The following is a 21,015-nucleotide window of genomic DNA, read 5'->3' on the forward strand; positions in this document are numbered from 1 at the left end:
GGCAGTCATTAGCTTAATCACATTCAAATTATTCATTGTAAGATACTAATTCTGAGAAATGAAAAATCAGATATGAACAAAAATAGGCCTCTCATGCTGAACACACATAGTTTGTGAGTGTAGTGTCGCGGACATGTAATGTGCTCTGAAATGTGTGCCGTCACAACCATATCTTACTCATATATTTTCGTAATGTGTGTGTGTGTGGTGTTAGTTAGTGTAGATAGCGGGACCGAAAACTAAAGCATTTATGATCCTAATTCTTTTTGGAGGTGGTAGGTATTGTCTCAGAGAGTAAGGGAAAAATCCCAGAAAATTAAAATTATGCATAATTATGCATAAATATACAAAATATGCTTGTTTCTAAAAATGGCTAAAAACCACTTTTCTCGGCATTTCAGATGATTCTGAGAATCTTTGATTTTTTCACCTATATGTTTTTTTCTGGGACAAATGTTTTGGCATTATGCAAAATATATGCATTTTTGCAAAAATGCACTTATGATCCAAATTTTTTTGGGAGGTGGTAGGTATTGTTCCAGAGAGGACCAGAAAAGTAGCAGAACATTAAAATAATTATAATAATTATGCATAATTATGCAAAATATGCATTTTCTAAAAATGGCTAAAAACCACTTTTGGACGGGTGGATATCCACCCGTCTAAATCTCCCTCCTCTTCATCCTGCCAGCTAACCGCCTTCCCCCTGCCCCTAAACCCCCCCCACTCCAACTCCCTCCCCCCAAATGCTCAGAATCATCTGAAATGCCGAGAAAAGTGGTTTACCCCCCCACTCCAACTCCCTCCCCCCAAATGCTCAGAATCGTCTGAAATGCCGAGAAAAGTGGTTTTTAGCCATTTTTAGAAAATTTCATATTTTGCATATTTATGCATAATTATGCATAATTTTAATTTTCTGGGATTTTTCCCTTACTCTCTGGAACAATACCTACCACCTCCAAAAAGAATTAGGATCATGAGTGCTTTAGTTTTCGGTCCCAATATCTACACGAACTAACTAACTAACACACACACACTAACACCACACACACACACATTACGAAAATATAGAAGAACCCCGCTACAGTGTAGCGGTTTGGTTATCCACCTGTCTAAATCTCCCTCCTCTTCATCCTGCCAGCTAACCGCCTTCCCCCTGCCCCTAAACCCCCCCCACACTCCAACTCCCTCCCCCAAATGCTCAGAATCATCTGAAATGCCGAGAAAAGTGGTTTTTAGCCATTTTTAGAAAATGCATGTTTTGCATAATTATGCATAATTATTATAATTCTTTTAATTTTCTGCAATTTTTCTGGTCCTCTCTGGAACAATACCTACCACCTCCAAAAAAAATTAGGATCATAAGTACATTTTTGCAAAAATGCATCAACTCCCATATTTTCGTAATGTGTGTGTGTGTGGTGTTAGTGTGTGTGTGTGTGTGTTAGTTAGTGTAGATAGCGGGACCGAAAACTAAAGCATTTATGATCCTAATTCTTTTTGGAGGTGGCAGGTATTGTCTCAGAGAGTAAGGGAAAAATCCCAAAAAAATTGAAATTATGCATAAATATGCAAAATATGCATTTTTCTAAAAATGGCTAAAAACCACTTTTCTCTGCATTTCAGATGATTCTGAGCATTTTTGATTTTTTTCACCTACAGTGCATCCGGAAAGTATTCACACCCCTTCACTTTCCCCACATTTTGTTATGTTACAGCCTTATTCCAAAATGGATTAAATTCTTTTTTTTCTCATCAATCTACATACAATACCCCATAATGACAAAGCGAAAAAGGTTTTGTAGAAATTTTTGCAAATTTATTAAAAATAAAAAACTGAAATATTGCATGTACATGAGTATTCACACCCTTTACTCGGTACTTGGTTGAGGCACTCTTGGCAGCGATTACAGCCTCAAGTCTTCTTGGGTATGAAGCTACAAGCTTGGAACACCTATATTTGGGGTATTTCTCCCATTCTTCTCTGCAGATCCTCTCGAGCTCTGCAAGGTTAGATGGGGAGCGTCGCTGCACAGCTATTTTCAGGTCTTTCCAGAGATGTTCAGTGGGGTTCAAGTCTGGGCTCTGGCTGGGCCACTCAAGGACATTCACAGTCTTGTCCCGAAGCCACTCCTTCGTTGTCTTGGCTGTGTGCTTAGGGTCATTGTCGTGTTGAAAGGTAAACCTTCACCCCAGTCTGAGGTCCTGAGCACTCTGGAGCAGGTTTTCATCAAGGATCTCTCTGTACTTTGCTCCATTCATCTTTCGCTCGATCCTGACTAGTCTCCCAGTTCCTGCCACTGAAGAACATCCCCACAGCATGATGCTGCCACCACCATGCTTCACTGTAGGGATGGTATTAGCAAGGTGATGAGAGGTCCCTGGTTTCCTCCAGACGTGACGTTTGGCATTCAGGCCAAAGAGTTCAATCTTGGTTTCATCAGACCAGAGAATCTTGTTTCTCATGGTCTGAGAGTCCTTTAGGTGCTTTCTGGCAAACTCCAAGCGGTCTGTCATTTGCCTTTTATTGAGCAGAGGCTTCCGTCTGGCCACTCTACCATAAAGGCCTGATTGGTGGAGTGCTGCAGAGATGGTTGTCCTTCTGGAAGGTTCTCCCATCTCCACAGAGGAATGCTGAAGCTCTGTCAGCGTGACCATCGGGTTCTTGGTCTCCTCGCTGACCAAGGCCCTTCTCCCCCGATTGCTCAGTTTGGCTGGGCGGCCAGCTCTAGGAAGAGTCCTGGTGGATCCAAACTTCTTCCATTTACGAATGTTCGAGACCACTGTGCTCTTCGGGACCTTCAAAACTGTAGAAAAATTTTTGTACCCTTCCCCAGATCTGTGCCTCGATACAATCCTGTCTTGGAGGTCCACCGACAATTCCTTTGACTTCATGGCTTGGTTTCTGCTTTGGCATGCACTGTCAACAGTGGGACCTTATATAGACAGGTGTGTGCCTTCCCAAATCATGTCCGATCAATTGAATGTACTACAGGTGGACTCCAATCAAGATGTAGAAACATCTCAAGGATGATCAGTGGAAACAGGATGAACCTGAGCTCAATTTTGTGTGTCATAGCAAAGGGTGTGAATACTTATGTACATGCAATATTACATGATATGCACAACTTTTATGATGCAGTGAAAACCATCTACGGCCCAAGAAACTGCTCTGTCTCCCCCCTGAAGTCTGATGATGGTACCACTCTCATAAAGGACCAGAAACTCATCACAAAAAGATGGGCAGAACATTTTGAGACTCTTTTGAACCAGCCCTCCCCAACAGATCCCTCGATCTTGGAGGAACTACCTGTCCGCCCCACCATCCAAGACCTTGACCTTCCACCAACCTTTGAAGAGGTTCATTGTGCAGTTAGGTCGCTGAAAAATAACAAGACCCCTGGCCCTGACAGTATCCCTGCAGAGATTTTTAAACAGGGAGGCTACCTCTGCACCCGTGCACTTTTCCTGTTCATCTCACACGTATGGAAGAACGAAACCGTCCCTCAGCAGTGGAGGGATGCTAACATCATCTCCATTTCCACTCACCGGCCACTTTATTAGGCACACCTGTCCAACTGCTCGTTAACGCAAATTTCTAATCAGCCTATCACATGGCAGCAACTCAATGCATTTAGGCATGTAGACATGGTCAAGGCGATCTGCTGCAGTTCAAACCGAGCATCAGAATGGGGAAGAAAGGTGATTTAAGTGACTTTGAACGTGGCATGGTTGTTGGTGCCAGACGGGCTGGTCTGAGTATTTCAGAAACTGCTGATCTACTGGGATTTTCACGCACAACCATCTCTAGGGTTTACAGAGAATGGTCCGAAAAAGAGAAAATATCCAGTGAGCGGCAGTTCTGTGCGCGAAAATGCCTTGTTGATGCCAGAGGTCAGAGGAGAATGGCCAGACTGGTTCGAGCTGATAGAAAGGCAACAGTAACTCAAATAACCACTCATTACAACCGAGGTATGCAGAAGAGCATCTCTGAACGCACAACACGTAAAACCTTGAGGCAGATGGACTACAGCAGCAGAAGACCACACCGAGTGCCACTCCTGTCAGCTAAGAACAGGAAACTGAGGCTACAATTCGCACAGGCTCACCAAAATTGGACAATAGAAGATCGGAAAAACGTTGCCTGGTCTGATGAGTCTCGATTTCTGCTGCGACATTCGGATGGTAGGGTCAGAATTTGGCGTCAACAACATGAAAGCATGGATCCATCCTGCCTTGTATCAACGGTTCAGGCTGGTGGTGGTGGTGTAATGGTGTGGGGGATATTTTCTTGGCACACTTTGGGCCCCTTAGTACCAACTGAGCATCGTGTCAACGCCACAGCCTGAGTATTGTTGCTGACCATGTCCATCCCTTTATGACCACAGTGTTCCCATCTTCTGATGGCTACTTCCAGCAGGATAACGCGCCATGTCATAAAGCTCGAATCATCTCAGACTGGTTTCTTGAACATGACAATGAGTTCACAGTACTCAAATGGCCTCCACAGTCACCAGATCTCAATCCAATAGAGCACCTTTGGGATGTGGTGGACCGGGAGATTCGCATCATGGATGTGCAGCCGACAAATCTGCAGCAACTGCGTGATGCTATCATGTCAATATGGACCAAACTCTCTGAGGAATGTTTCCAGTACCTTGTTGAATCTACGCCACGAAGGATTAAGGCAGTTCTGAAGGCAAAAGGGGGTCCAACCCAGTACTAGCAAGGTGTACCTAATAAAGTGGCCAGTGAGTGTATAAAGGCAAAGGAGACAAGTCCCGCTGTGGCAACAGCCGTGGCATTTCACTGCTGGCTGTTGCTGGAAAAGTCCTGGCCAAACTCATGTTACACAGGCTGGTAAAACACATCTCAGAGGAGCTGTTGCCTGAGTCACAGTGTGGGTTTAGGAGGAATAGGAGTACTATGGACATGGTGTTCACAGCACGGCAACTCCAGGAGAAGTGTAGGGAGCAACATCAGAACCTCTTCATAGCCTTCATCGACCTGTCAAAGGCTTTCGACACAGTCAAGACGGACATCCTATGGAACATCCTCCTGAAGTTTGGTTGTCCACGAAAGTTTGTCAACATCCTTCAAAGATTTCATGTGGGGATGATGGCACGTGTGACCATTGGAGGCCAGGAATCCGAGCCCTTCAGGGTGTGCACCGGGGTACGTCAGGGGTGCATCCTTGCTCCAGTTCTCTTCAACATATTCCTCCTGTGTGTGACATTGCTGCTCCACAAGGAAATCAGGAAGGACAGTGGGGTTACTGTGGACTTCAGACTAGATGGAAACCTATTTAACATCCATAGGCTCCAAGCGGTCACAAAAATGACATCTGAGCACATCATCGAGTTACAGTACGAAGATGACTGTGCAGTTGTGGCCCACACATCCGAGGCACTACAAGCTACTCTTGCAGCTGCTGCAAGGGCGTATGGTAGGCTGGGGCTCTCTATAAATGTGGCAAAGATTGAAGTAGTATGCCAGTGGGCATCTACTCCTCCATCTCATTCACCAACCTTCAACATCTCCAGCAAACCACTTGCAACAGTGGAATCCTTCAAATACCTGGGCAGCTTCCTCTCTGATGACTGCAGCATCGACAGGGAGATACAAAACCGGATTAAACAAGCGTCATCCTCTTTTGGCAGACTTAGGAGAAGGGTCTTTCAAAACAAAGACCTCAACCTCCACACCAAAATATCTGTCTACTTGGCAGTTGTCATCACGACTCTCCTCTACAGCTGTGAGGCGTGGACCCTGTACAGCCACCACCTCAGGATGCTTGAGGCCTTCCACATCAGATGCCTACAATGCATCCTGAGAATAACCTGGCGTGACCGAGTGCCCCATACTGAAATACTCCGCAAGACCAACTGCATCAGCATGGAGGCTACCATCACCCAGCACCAACTTCAATGGCTTGGTCACGTCATCAGGATGCCAAAGGAGCGCTTACCGCGTAAAGTGCTGTATGGCCAGCTACATCTTGGCCGCCGCTTGGCAAGGGGCCAGAAAAACGGTACAAAGACCAGCTGAAGACCATCATTAAAAAGATGTGGCCTGAACCCGAGCCAGCTGGAAGACACTGCCGCCCAACGCTCCATCTGGCGGCACTTCTGTCAACAAGGAGTGCAAAACCTCGAAAAGGACCGCGGTGATTGACGGACCAGAAGACGTCTGAAGAGACATGAAGCTAGTACCACACCTACACCCCCAGTCAGTGATTTCACCTGTTCTGTCTGCGGCAGACATTGTGGATCGCGGATTGGGCTTTACAGCCATAAGAAGACTCACAAGTGACAGAGGCAGGATTGTCATCATCGGACACGACGGACAACCTAAAGCAAGCAACATGCAATATTTCAGTTTTTTATTTTTAATACATTTGCAAAAATTTCTACAAAACCTTTTTCACTTTGTCATTATGGGGTATTGTGTGTAGATTGATGAGAAAAAAAATAATTTAATCCATTTTGGAATAAGGCTGTAACATAACAAAATGTGGGGAAAGTGAAGGGGTGTGAATACTTTCCGGATGCACTGTATATAAAAAAAATTTCTTGGACTTAGAAATGTTTTGGCATTATGCAAAATATATGCATTTTTGAAAAAATGCACTTATGATCCTAATTTTTTTTTGGAGGTGGTAGGTATTGTTCCAGAGAGGATCAGAACAATAGCAGAACATTATAATAATTATGCATAATTATGCAAAATATGCATTTTCTAAAAATGGCTAAAAACCACTTTTCTCGGCATTTCAGATGATTCTTAACATTTGGGGGGAGGGAGTTGGCGTGGGGGGGGGGGTTTAGGGGCAGGGGGAAGGCGGTTAGCTGGCAGGATGAAGAGGAGGGAGATTTAGACGGGTGGATAACCAAACCGCTACATTGTAGCGGGGTTCTTCTAGTATTTTGCATAATGCCAAAACATTTCTGTCCCAGGAAAAAATTTTTATATAGGTGAAAAAAATCAAAGATGCTCAGAATCATCTGAAATGCCGAGAAAAGTGGTTTTTAGCCATTTTTAGAAAAATGCATATTTTGCATATGTATGCATAATTATGCATAATTTTAATTTTCTGGGATTTTTCTCTTACTCTCTGAGACAATACCTACCACCTCCAAAAAGAATTAGGATCATAAATGCTTTAATTTTCGGTCCCGTTATCTACACTAACTAACACACACACACTAACACCACACACACACACACACACATTCTGATAATATATGAGTGATACCCACCTCCAGGCTCCATTATGCCAGTGACAACCCTCAGCAAAAGAGCAGTGGGATATATAACATATAAAAACGCTTTAAATCCAAAAGTTGTGAATTATTAAACTTATTACACCTCTGTGTGCTACACAACAGTGGCCTCCTTTTCACTGTCACAGCTTGGAAAACAAAGTGATTCATCGGCATCAGCACTGGGAAAGTCTTAAAATGTTCCTTTTGTCGGAAGACAAAAATACCACAGAACTGGTGTGGCTAATGGATGGATGAATGGATGAGATGTTGTTTTGGAGCAGGAGAGTACATCATATAGTGTGGTTGTTATGTGATTCGAAATGTTTCGCATTTCCACAGGTAGGGAAAAAATGTGTCTTACGTTGTTTAAAGAGAAAGCAAATGTGTACTTTTAATGGTTTAGGAAATGAGTAATATGTTTAACTTATTGGCCAAGATAAATTTTAAAGTTAAAGATTATTCCACAACGTTTGAATTGATGCACGTTTCCAGCACTCTGAAGTTTGGAGTTACCAAATAGAGTATATTGTCTCCCTTCTAGAAACAAATAATAATCCAAGATGTCATCAAACTTGATGAGTACTAAGGGTCAACACTTCCAGACATTTTCTGACGCGTTATCACTGTTCTCACTTTAATCTTAAAACAACTGACCATTTCCACACACAGCAGATGATGTACACTGCCATATACATGGAAACAAACAGAAACTAGAGGATTGATCTCCGCCAGGCATACTTATCTCCCCTCCGCTGGTGTTCCAACTTAGGACAAACCCTTTTTTTGCCTACCAAGATAAGGGAAATACATACACAACACATGAACAGTAAAACCTATGTTTTTCCTCCACAGCACTCACATCGATTGAATGAGAAATAAGGAAAAAAGAACATTTTTAAGATGCATTATCGATCCATCCATTATCCAAACCACTTATCCTGCTCTCAGGGTCGTCGGGATGCTGGAGCCTATCCCAGCAGTCATCGGGCGGCAGGCGGGGAGACACCCTGGACAGGCCACACTCAAGCTAAAATATTGTAACGACCACAGATAACTAGACTTGCTAGCCCCTGGCTAACGGGTCAGACCCTTTAGTCGACTGGTTAACATGTCGCCCGTGGTGCGGGAGACCCGGGTTCGTGCCCTGGCTATGGCGGTTCCCAGCCGCCCCCCTGAATTCGCTACATTGGTGTCAGAAGTGGGATGGCGAAACCGTGAGGCCATCGGAAGCACGCGCGCCCAGAGGTATGAGGGAGTTGGTGTGCTGAAGCACGGGGATGCGCTTCCCAAAGGAGGGGTTAGTGTAACGACCACGTATAACTAGACTCGCTAGCCCTTGACTAACGGGTCGGACCCTTAAGTCGGCTGATTAACGTTGTCACCCGTGGTGGGGGAGACCCGGGTTCATGTCCCGGCTGTGGCGGTTCTCGGCTGCCCCCCTGAATTTGTTACAATATACCTCTTAAAAACGTTTTGAATGTCAGTCTGTGGATGGACCCTTGCACGAAAGCGACCAAGTCTGACATGAAATGACAAAGATCAGGCTATCATAATTTCAAAGCCCTTATTAAAAGACTTCATATGTGTTTAACCATCATGGTGTTCTCGATATAAAATGAATGAAGGTGAATAGCTGCTCTGCTGATTGACTTTCATTCATAAAACAACGGTAATAAAACATAGCTCAACCATGGAAAATGTTGCGTACGGCTGACTTAGATCAGGCAGCGGCGGAGAGCAGCATCGGTCGAGCAAGCTAGGGAGTGAATGAAGAGAGCGAGCAGAGATAGCGAGAACAAACGTTTTTCGAAGGTTTTTAATCACTGCTACCATGAGAAGTTCTTCATCATACAATCATAACTGCACAAAATGTTTTAGGCTGATAGGTCCAGTAGTTTGCGAGATTAGCCGCGGTCAGATACACACACGCACACACACACACACACACACACACACACACACACACACACACACACACACACACACACACACACACACACACACACACACACACTGTCCCCTCCAGGCTGTGCCTGGAACAACAAATAATAAAGGAATTAACAAGGCAAATGAGTTTCATTTATGTGGGAGCTTAAAGTGAGGTAGTTAATTGCGTTACCCCTGTGTTGAGTGATGTTAAAAATCATATTCATGTTGTTCTCTTACTTTGCCACTGGAAATGGTTTTGCCAAGTCATTACTCTGTATAATATGATAGAGCAAATGAATGACAGTTCAAAAGTAGACTGTTAAAACGGTGAAAAACACACATTAAACTGCAGTGTAGGAACACCAAAGTAATCCTCTTCAAAGAACCAGGAGCTGAAATTGGAGAAAAAAAATCTCCACAGAAACGTCTCATATCTCGGTTGTAAAAGTAAATGTTTACAAATCAACAAAAATAACAAAGTGTAATTGCTAAATTTGTGATACCAGGCTTTCAAGACACTGGTGCTGTTTTAAAATTTACATTCAGACACGTGCGGGTGTAGGTGAAGGTTGAACTTCTGGGTTATTAAAGTCTTCCCCAATCCTTCACCTCTTTTAAGTTCCCTTATCAAAGACCACAAAGTAGCACATCTCTTCCCCCATCAGACAAACAACAATAATGCCCCAGTTAAGAGCGTAACAGGGTAAGAAACTAATGAATTATCTGTGCAAAGGTTCTGTATTAGAAATGTATTGTAAGTGCACATGACGTCTAAGTACCTGAAAAAACTAATTGTGTTGTTGCTGGGTGTTATAATATATACACTACCGTTCAAAAGTTTGGGATCACCCAAACAATTTTGTGTTTTCCATGAAAAGTCACACTTATTCACCACCATATGTTGTGAAATGAATAGAAAATAGAGTCAAGACATTGACAAGGTTAGAAATAATGATTTGTATTTGAAATAAGATTTTTTTTACATCAAACTTTGCTTTCGTTAAAGAATCCTCCATTTGCAGCAATTACAGCATTGCAGACCTTTGGCATTCTAGCTGTTAATTTGTTGAGGTAATCTGGAGAAATTGCACCCCACGCTTCCAGAAGCAGCTCCCACAAGTTGGATTGGTTGGATGGGCACTTCTTTGAGCAGATTGAGTTTCTGGAGCATCACATTTGTGGGGTCAATTAAACGCTCAAAATGGCCAGAAAAAGAGAACTTTCATCTGAAACTCGACAGTCTATTCTTGTTCTTAGAAATGAAGGCTATTCCATGCGAGAAATTGCTAAGAAATTGAAGATTTCCTACACCGGTGTGTACTACTCCCTTCAGAGGACAGCACAAACAGGCTCTAACAGGTACTATTTAATGAAGATGCCAGTTGGGGACCTGTGAGGCGTCTGTTTCTCAAACTAGAGACTCTAATGTACTTATCTTCTTGCTCAGTTGTGCAACGCGGCCTCCCACTTCTTTTTCTACTCTGGTTAGAGCCTGTTTGTGCTGTCCTCTGAAGGGAGTAGTACACACCGGTGTAGGAAATCTTCAATTTCTTAGCAATTTCTCCAACTTGTGGGAGCTGCTTCTGGAAGCGTGGGGTGCAATTTCTCCAGATTACCTCAACAAATTAACAGCTAGAATGCCAAAGGTCTGCAATGCTGTAATTGCTGCAAATGGAGGATTCTTTGACGAAAGCAAAGTTTGATGTAAAAAAAATCTTATTTCAAATACAAATCATTATTTCTAACCTTGTCAATGTCTTGACTCTATTTTCTATTCATTTCACAACATATGGTGGTGAATAAGTGTGACTTTTCATGGAAAACACAAAATTGTTTGGGTGATCCCAAACTTTTGAACGGTAGTGTATATATATATATATATATATATATATATATATATATATATATATATATATATACTTTATTATTTATTATATGTTTGTGTGTGTGTGTGTATGTGTGTATACAGTGCATCCGGAAAGTATTCACACCCCTTCACTTTCCCCACATTTTGTTATGTTACAGCCTTATTCCAAAATGGATTATATTCCTTTTTTTTCCTCATCAATCTACATACAATACCCCATAATGACAAGTGAAAAAGGTTTTGTAGAAATTTTTGCAAATGTATTAAAAATACAAAACTGAAATATTGCATGTACATATGTATTCACACCCTTTACTCAGTACTTGGTTGAGGCACCCTTGGCAGCGATTACAGCCTCAAGTCTTCTTGGGTATGAAGCTACAAGCTTGGCACACCTATATTTGGGGTATTTCTCCCATTCTTCTCTGCAGATCCTCTCGAGCTCTGCAATGTTAGATGGGGAGCGTCGCTGCACATCTATTTTCAGGTCTTTCCAGAGATGTTCAATGGGGTTCAAGTCTGGGCTCTGGCTGGGCCACTCAAGGACATTCACAGACTTGTCCCAAAGCCACTCCTTCGTTGTCTTGGCTGTGTGCTTAGGGTCGTTGTCGTGTTGAAAGGTAAACCTTCGCCCCAGTCTGACGTCCTGGGTGCTCTGGAGCAGGTTTTCATCAAGGATCTCTCTGTACTTTGCTCCATTCATCTTTCCCTCGATCCTGACTAGTCTCCCAGTTCCTGCCGCTGAAGAACATCCCCACAGCATGATGCTACCACCACCATGCTTCACTGTAGGGATGGTATTAGCAAGGTGATGAGAGGTGCCTGGTTTCCTCCAGCCGTGATGTTTGGCATTCAGGCCAAAGAGTTCAATCTTGGTTTCATCAGACCAGAGAATCTTGTTTCTCATGGTCTGAGAGTCCTTTAGGTGCTTTCTGGCAAACTCCAAGTGGGCTTTCATGTGCCTTTTACTGAGCAGAGGCTTCCGTCTGGCCACTCCACTATAAAGGCCTGATTGGTGGAGTGCTGCAGAGATGGTTGTCCTTCTGGAAGGTTCTCCCATCTCCACAGAGGAACGCTGGAGCTCTGTCAGAGTGACCATCGGGTTCTTGGTCACCTCCCTGACCAAGGCCCTTCTCCCCCGATTGCTCAGTTTGGCTGGGCGGCCAGCTCTAGGAAGAGTCCTGGTGGATCCAAACTTCTTCCATTTATGAATGATGGAGACCACTCTGCTCTTCAGGACCTTTAAACCTGTAGAATTTTGTTTGTTCCCTTTCCCAGATCTGTGCCTCGATACAATCCTGTCTCGGAGGTCCACCGACAATTCCTTTGACTTCATGGCTTGGTTTCTGCTCTGACATGCACTGTCAACAGTGGGACCTTATATAGACAGGTGTGTGCCTTTCCAAATCATGTCCAATCAATTGAACTTACTACAGGTGGACTCCAATCAAGATGTAGAAACATCTCAAGGATGATCAGTGGAAACAGGATGAACCTGAGCTCAATTTTGAGTGTCATAGCAAAGGGTGTGAATACTTATGTACATGCAATATTTCAGTTGTTTATTTTTAATAAATTTGCAAAAATTTCTACAAAACCTTTTTCACTTTGTCGTTATTGGGTATTGTGTGTAGATTGATGAGAAAAAAAAGGAATTTAATCCATTTTGGAATAAGGCTGTAACATAACAAAATGTGGGGAAAGTGAAGGGGTGTGAATACTTTCCGGATGCACTGTATATATATATAGCAACACGGATACAGGAAAAAGATTTGAATGCATAGCAATACAGGCCTGTTTCGTGTGTCTCACACTCATCATCTGCATATATATATATATATATATATATATATATATATATATATATACTATATATATATATATATATATATATACTATATATATATACTATATATATTTTTATTTTTTTATTTTTTTTAGTTCGAGCCCTGGGGTAGTCCAACCTTGGGGGTCGTCCCAAGTCGTCCTGTGTGGCGTTTGCATGTTCTCCCCGTGTCTGCGTGGGTTTCCTCTGGGGGCTCCAGTTTCCTCCCACAGTCCAAAGACATGTAGGTCAGGTGAATCGGCCGTACTAACTTGTCCCTAGATATGAATGTGTGTGTGTGTGTGTGTGTGTGTGTGTGTGTGTGTGTGTGTGTGTGTGTGTGTGTGTGTGTGTGTGTGTGTGTGTGTGTCGGCCCTGTGTGATAGTCTGGCGGCCTGTCTAGAGTGTCTCCCCGCCTGCCGACCAATGACTGCTGGGATAGGCTCCAGCATCCCTGCGACCCTGAGAGCAGGATAAGCGGTTCGGAAAATGAATGGATGGATATTTATTCATTTTGTAATGTGGCAATTGTGGTCGCGTGGATCAGGTCCTAGGCTGTTCTGGTGGCATCTGGACACTGCTTGGCATCCTCCTCATCATATTCTTCACAAATTTTATAATGCCACTATAATTCTGTTACCCTCTTTCAATGTTGTATTCTGTAAATTGTGTAAACACAACATCAATTGCACATCTGTCCATCTTGGGGGAGAGGGCCCTTCTTTGTTACTCTCCCTGATGTTTCTTCCTATTTTTTCTCCCTGTTAATTTTTTTTTTTTAGGGAGTCGTTCCTTATCTGATGCGAGGGTCTAAGGACACGATGTTGTGTTGCTGTAAAGCCCCCTGAGCCAAATTTGTAATTTGTGATATTGGGCTATACAAATAAAATTGACTTGACTTGTGCCATTTTAAGTAGGTGATGTTTGAGGGAAAGAATTAACCTAATAGAATACAAGTGTATAATACAGTACCCTCTCTTGGGTTACAGTACCTTCTCTTGGGTTTCTCCCATTAGAGGTCGCCACAGCGGCTCATCCGTTTCCATTTCTTCCTGACCTCTGCATCTTCCTCTGTCACACCGGCCCCCTGCATGTCCTCTCTCACCACATAGAATATGCAGCTCATAAACTATGTCTCACTGAGAATGGGGGAAAAACACTTGATGAGGGCTGGTTATCTGTCGGTCTGACAGAGAAGACCAGCTTACCGGTCGAACCAAAAATTTACTCAACATTTGACAGGCGGAAGAGGGATTTCCCACTGTGCGTAAAAATCTTTCAAACACTGTTTATTTAACTTTTACATTTATAATATTTCCAACCAGACACTCCAAAGTAGGCCAACTCTTTTCCCCTCAGACACACTAGAAGAACGGCTTCCATTTAGCTCATGTTATCTTTTGGCACAGTTTAGAGCCCTGATATCATGAATATTATATGTCCCTTTGGTGCAGTATTTTAAATCTTTATTACATTTGAACAATGTGACATTTTGCATAACTTTTAATATTTCAGGCATTAAGCATTTTCTCTTATCCAGTGAGAGACTTGAGTGCAACATTGCAACAGATAGTCTCTTGTTGCCGTTCACATTCACATTTTATACATAGCTGATCCACAGGGAGGGAAACAGTACAATAACCTTCATTTCCTAGATTGCCAGCATTACAACACTGAGGAGCAAGTTTATTCTGCAATTATTGTTTTAATTGTTTGTGCAGCCCTAACATAGCTGAAGCAATGTATTCCACATTGCTAATTGAGAATTGTCCAACTCAAGCCACTCCGTTTTATATCAAAATTGCCTTTGTTTTCTGAATTATTTCTCAGCAAATATGTATGTATCCGCATTGCTCCTCCTGGATCCGAGGTTCGACAATCGGTCGAAGCCTCCTTTCCAGCACCCAAGAATAGACTTTCCCAGGGAGGCTGAGCAGTGTGATGCCCTGATAACAGGAGCAAACCCTCCGCCCCACCCCCCTTTTTTTCTTCTTTTTTTTTACTTCTTTACCCTTGTGGAAGTGTTGAGGGAGGCATGGGAGTTTGACTAGCCAGTCAACATGTGTTTTGTGGACTTGGAGAAGGCTTAAGACAGTGTACCCAGGGCACTCTGTAGGGGGTACTGTGGGAGTATGGTTGCTGCAAGCCATCCAGTCCTTGTATAACCAAAATGAGAGATGTGTCCCTATTCTCAGCACAAAGTCAAACGTGTTTTTGGTGGGTGTCGGACTCCACTGACGTTGTCCCTCGTCTCCAGTTTTGTTTGTGATGTTCATGGACAGGATCTCAAGGCGCAGCCAAGGTGAGGAGTGTGTCCATTTTGGGAATCTCAGAACTGCGTCTCTGCTCTTCGCAGATCATGTGGTTTTATTGGCTTCATCAGAATGCGACCTCCAGCATGCACTGGGTCAGTTTGCAGCTGAGTGTGAAATGGCCGGGATGAGAGTCAGCACCTCCAAGTCTGAGGCCATGTTTGTCAACCGGAAAATGGTGGATTGCTCCCTCTGGGTTGCGGATGAGTTGTAGCTTCAAGTGAAGGAGTTAAAGTGTCTTGGGGTCTTGTTCACAAGTGAGAGTAGGATAGAGCGGGAGATTGACAGGCGGATTAGTACAGCATCAGCAGTAATGTGGATGTTGTACCGGACTGTTTTGGTGAAGAGGGAGCTGAGCCAGAAGGCAAAGCTCTCAATTTACCAGTCAATCTCCGTTCCAACCCTCATCTATGGTCATGAGCTTTGGGTAGTGACTGAAAGGGTGAGATCGCGGCTACAAGTGGCTGAAATGAGTTTCCTCTGTAGGGTGTCTGGGCTCAGCCTTAGAGATAGGGTTAGGGGCTCAGACATCCAGAGGGAGCTCGGAGTAGAGCCGCTGCTCCTTCACGTCGAAAGGAGTCAGTTGAGGTGGTTCGGGCATCTGATTAGGATGCCTCCTGGGCGCCTTCCTTTGGAGGTTTTCTGAGCACATCCAACTGAGAGGAGACCCCGGGGTAGATCCAGAACTCGCTGGAGGGACTACATGTCCAATCTGGCCTTTGGATCCCCCAGAAGGAGGGCACTGGAGGGCATTGCTGGCAAGAGGGACGTCTGGAGTGCCCTACTTAGCTTGCTGCCACCGCGGCCCGACCCTGGAGAAGCAGCTTATGATGAGATGAGATGAGATGAGATGACATATATATTTTTTAATTTCTTTATAAAGCTCAGCCATTACAACAGCCCAGGGTTAATCTGCAACGTAATGATACAAAATCCTAACAAGCATTATGCAGAGCCTACAAAGAATTACAAATTATAAACCATTGACCAACAGGCTAGTTGGCTACAAACAAAACCATGGCGGGCCTTGTCCGTAGTGTGTATACAGCAGGCAGTGACAAAATTTCAGTAGGCCTAACTATCTCCTGCTACTACTACTACTTTCGGCTGCTCCCGTTAGGGGTCACCACAGTGGATCATCTGTTTCCATTTCTTTCTGTCCTCTGCATCTTCTTCTGTCACGCCAGCCAACTACATGTCTTCCCTCACCACATCCATAAACCTCCTCTTTGGCCTTCCTCTTTTCCTCTTCCCTGGCAGCTCCATATTCAGCATCCGTCTCCCAATATACCCAACATCTCTCCTCCACACATGTCCAAGCCATCTCAATCTTGCCTCTCTTGCTTTGTCTCCAAACTGTCCAACCTGAGCTGTCCCTCTAATATAATTGTTCCTGATCCTGTCCTTCGTCGTCACTCCCAATGAAAATCTTAGCATCTTCAACTCTGCCACCTCCAGCTCCACCTCCTGTCTTTTCATCAGTGCCACTGTCTCCAACCCATATAACATAGCTGGTCTCACAAACATCTTGTAAACCTTTCCTTTAACTCTTGCTGGTACCCTTCTGTCACAAATCACTCCCGACACTCTTCTCCATCCACTCCACCCTGCCTGCACTCTCTTCTTCACCTCTCTTCTGCACTCCCCATTACATTGGACAGTTTATCCTAAGTGTTTAAACTCATTCAGTAAGCCTAACTATAATCTAATACAAATAAATAAATCCAGACAAACAAGCCACAGTTAGTGGACTTGAAAACCAGGATGTTGTGGGGAAACAGAGAGACACACAACTTCTGTCTTTGATTGCATCAATGCATGTGTCTTTGTGTCTTTTATTGCTGCACTAACCGACAACTGGGGAAAAAATGTCACTGCTACACAATAACAAAACGTCGAACAAACATTATCCATAAAGCTGCTGCGTTACCGTGGCTACACACTGAGCTCTTAAAGTGAGCGGGTCGACTTAACCCTGCACTAAGCGTGATGCACTAGCAACACAGAAAGCCCGTAACATAACTGTATGTGTTGAACATCACAACAAACGACAGGCTATGGTGAATTATGTCCATAAGTCCACTACAGTGTGTAGTTATGCACACTTGTCCCTTCTTATCCATTTCTTGTTCCACTGATGAAAGAAAAAACTGTCCAGTCCCATTCATTACAGCAAACGCTTTCCATCTCAGTTGGCAATGTGGCACAGTTTCCACTGAAACAGAACAGTTGCCACTATTACAGTAATCAGTCTTTTATTTTATTTTTTTTGGACATTTGAATCCGCAACATTTCTTCCTTAATGATTTCTTGTGATTCTTCGGCAAAGGTCAGTGCTGCTGATTCACATCTTTGCCTTTTCTCCTCCATGGTGTATCTGGGCTCAAAACAGTATCTGACTTCATAAAAATCTGAGGAAATGTGTCCTCATCCAATGTATCTACTACTACTACGCTCGGCTGCTCCCGTTGGGGGTCGCCACAGTGGATCATCCGTTTCCATCTCTTCCTGTCCTCTGCATCTTCCTCTGTCACACCAGCCACCTGCATGTCCTTTCTCACCACATCCATAAACCTCCTCTTTGGCCTTCCTCTTTTCCTCTACCCTAGCAGCTCCATATTCAGCATCCTTCTCCCAACAGACCCAGCATCTCTCCTCCACACATGTCCAAGCCGTCTCAATATTGCCTCTCTTGCTTTGTCTCCAAACCGTCCAACCTGAGCTGTTCCTCCAATTTATAATCTTCAATATTTTTTGAGGCCGTTCCTTTCAAATCAGCAAAGTCTGCAAGTAAAAGCAAGCTAACAGTTTCCCTCAGCTCAGGGATGCTGAGTTTCTTAGTCCCCCTTCGCCTTTAGGGGGAGGTAGCTGGACAATCATCCATAATGTCACCATAGTCCCTCAAATCATAGAAGAGGTAGAGGTATACGGAAATGACCAAAATCAGTCTGTTTTTGTTTTTGCAACAGTTATTTTCAGCGATTGCTTTGGGGAGCTACAAAAATAGACTACACGTGGTTTGACACATCATACTAAATTCGTTTAATGTTGTTTTGCATTGGAGCATCCCTTTAACTAAAAAGAAATTCAACCCAGCTAAGCTTTGCTTCTGTCTTTTTTTTCTCTCTCTCATCTCAAGATGATGGGCCCTATGGAAAGACCAAGGAGCTCTCTGGACCAGATAACACCGTGGCCTCTAGAAGACACAGTATACCAGGTATAGAAAACTATCTATCTATCTATCTATCTATCTATCTATCTATCTATCTATCTATCTATCTATCTATCTATCTATCTATCTATCTATCTATCTATCTATCTATCTATCTATCTATCTATCTATCTATCTATCTGTCTGTCTGTCTGTCTGTCTGTCACTGTCTGTCAGTCAGCCAGTAACTGTGAATAAACCACTGACACAGACATAACAGTGATAACAGTACTGCACCCTGAGCAAACCCATTTCCCCAATTTTCCACTTAATTAGAAGATCAAACCATATGGAAATGTTATGCCATAGTTTGCCTTAGACATCTGCCTGCAGCAAAATATTCTACTGAATTTGGCCCAGAAAGCAATTTGTTAAATTAATTTAAGAAATGTGTATGAAAAAAAATGTCCTTTCTCTAACTTAATTATCTCTGTTGCTTTCAAGCTTGCAATTAATTTTTGGCCTTTCTCTGGCTGTGTGTGGATAGGTGGCTTAGTGGGTTGAGAAGCCAGACCAGGCCAAAGTTTCATAGCATTGCACACCCATAATTGCTAATATGTGTCTTTCAACGATCAAGTTAAGTCAAAGTATCCCCGAGCAGAGCACTGCACTATTTGCACCATCATTGGGGGTCATTTTGGATCAGCGAACCAGTAAGCATCTATAAACAAATGTACATTTGGACTACAATACCCATAACTCCCTGCTCAACCTGGTGGCAGCATGGTGGTCCAGTGGTTAGCACTGTTGCCTCACAGCAAGAAGGTCCTGGGTTCGAACTCCAGGCCATCCCAGGTCCTTTCTGTGTGGAGTTTGCATGTTCTCCTGGTGTCTGCGTGGGTTTCCTCCAGGTACTCCGGTTTCCTCCCACCATCAAAAAGACATGCATGTTAGGGTCAATACTCCTGTCTGTGCCCCTGAGCAAGGCGATGGAAAGAAGAACTGGAGTTGGTCCCCGGTCGCTGCAGCTGCAGCTGCCCACTGCTCCTATACAATAGGATGGGTTATATGCAGAGGACGAATTTCCCCACAGGGATGAATAAAGTATATCTTAACTTTAAACCTCCCATGTGATCTCCACCCACCGTCTCAGCTCACACTGTAGTGTTATTGGTTACAGTAATACTGTATCCCGTGATGGAGTGTCACCCATAAAACCGCAGCAGATTTTGAAATCCGCGCTCTCGCTGTGGCCCGTGCATGCACAGCACTCAGAAGGACAAAGAACAAAGGACCACGTGTCTTCACATTACCGCTGGCCACGGTTTTATTGGAAGATAACCTAGTCTTGTTCATCTGCTAATCAGCTGTTATAATGGGTTAAGGATTTCCTGCAAGACACGCAGTTTCCACAGAAAGAGGAGGCCGACCGGGTCCCTTTTTATTTCTTCAACGTCGACGCGATCACAATTTAGACTCCCCCAAGATCATCAGGTGATAGATGGAGCATCGAGGATTTTCAGCTGACGAGATGCCAGAAGAAAATACACTGTTTTCCGTGGTGCCACATTTCGACGCCAGACAACAAGGAAGAGAGACTTGCGCGGGGCACCAACCAGAGGCACACACACTGGCTGACAGAACATGCATCCATGTGATTGGCAGAGAGCAGGGGGCGATAGACTGACTCCGCTCCAAACAGTACAGGGTCGCTACGGTACTATTTAGCGGCTGAGTTCTATTCGCCATCCATTTGCGCACACTGATCCGTGTAGTTTTCTAGATGGACTGTCTACTTTCTTTTGTTCATTTGCTACTTTCAGTTTTGTTTGGCTGTTTGCAAAATTACTTTGGCAGATGGATTTTGCATGTGATCTCTCTGTCTCTTTCTCTGTCTCTCTTACTAACCCTTTTCTTTCTTTTGATGGTGCACTTATCATGTACCATCTTGTCTGCGCGATTGCAGCCTTTTTCTCACAAAACACCTCCTTCTGACACACACACCCCATGTGCGCACACACACACACACACACACACATTCTCTGCAGTGCGGGGCAGCATGCAAACACAACACACCACACACCATTTCTTTGTTCTTTTGGCGCCATTTCCTCGCCGAGTGCAATAAGGCTTGCGTGCGCGCGCACACACACACACACACACACACACACACACACACACACACACACACACTCCCGCGTGCATCCCACCTTTCAGTGCGCACGCACACACACACACACACACACACACACACACACACACACACACACACACACACATTCTCTGCAGTGCGGGGCAGCATGCAAACACAACACACCACACACCATTTCTTTGTTCTTTTGGCACCGTTTTCTTGCCTTTTGCAATAAGGCTTGCACACGCGCGCACACACACACACACTCCCGCATGCATCCCACCTATCAGTGTGCACACACACACATTTGCACAGCCTCACTACCTCGTATCACTTTTTGTGCCTTGATCATTACATTGCTGCTCATCATTGATTGTACCTGATCCGTATTTGTAAGATAACTAGCGTTGATTGGTATCAGTCGAGTTTCTTTTATTAATTGTACTAGTAAATTGTTTTCATTGAAGTAAGTCGTTGTCCTGCCTGTTTTGTGAGAATATTTATGAAAGCCTTCCCCTGCCAATCAAAGTAC

General features: G+C 43.8%; 1 protein-coding gene across 1 annotated transcript in view; it reads left to right on the forward strand.

The window, feature by feature from the left end:
• Positions 1-21,015, forward strand: part of LOC130107218 (glutamate receptor-interacting protein 2-like) — a 296,900-nt gene that overhangs the window by 171,895 nt on the left and 103,990 nt on the right. Inside the window, exon 2 of the mRNA XM_056273700.1 lies at positions 18,338-18,415. Within this exon, the coding sequence (XP_056129675.1) occupies positions 18,338-18,415 (78 nt within the window). The remainder of the gene's footprint in view (positions 1-18,337; positions 18,416-21,015) is intronic.

Source organism: Lampris incognitus, chromosome 2, assembly GCF_029633865.1.
Source record: "Lampris incognitus isolate fLamInc1 chromosome 2, fLamInc1.hap2, whole genome shotgun sequence".
NCBI lineage: Eukaryota > Metazoa > Chordata > Actinopteri > Lampriformes > Lampridae > Lampris > Lampris incognitus.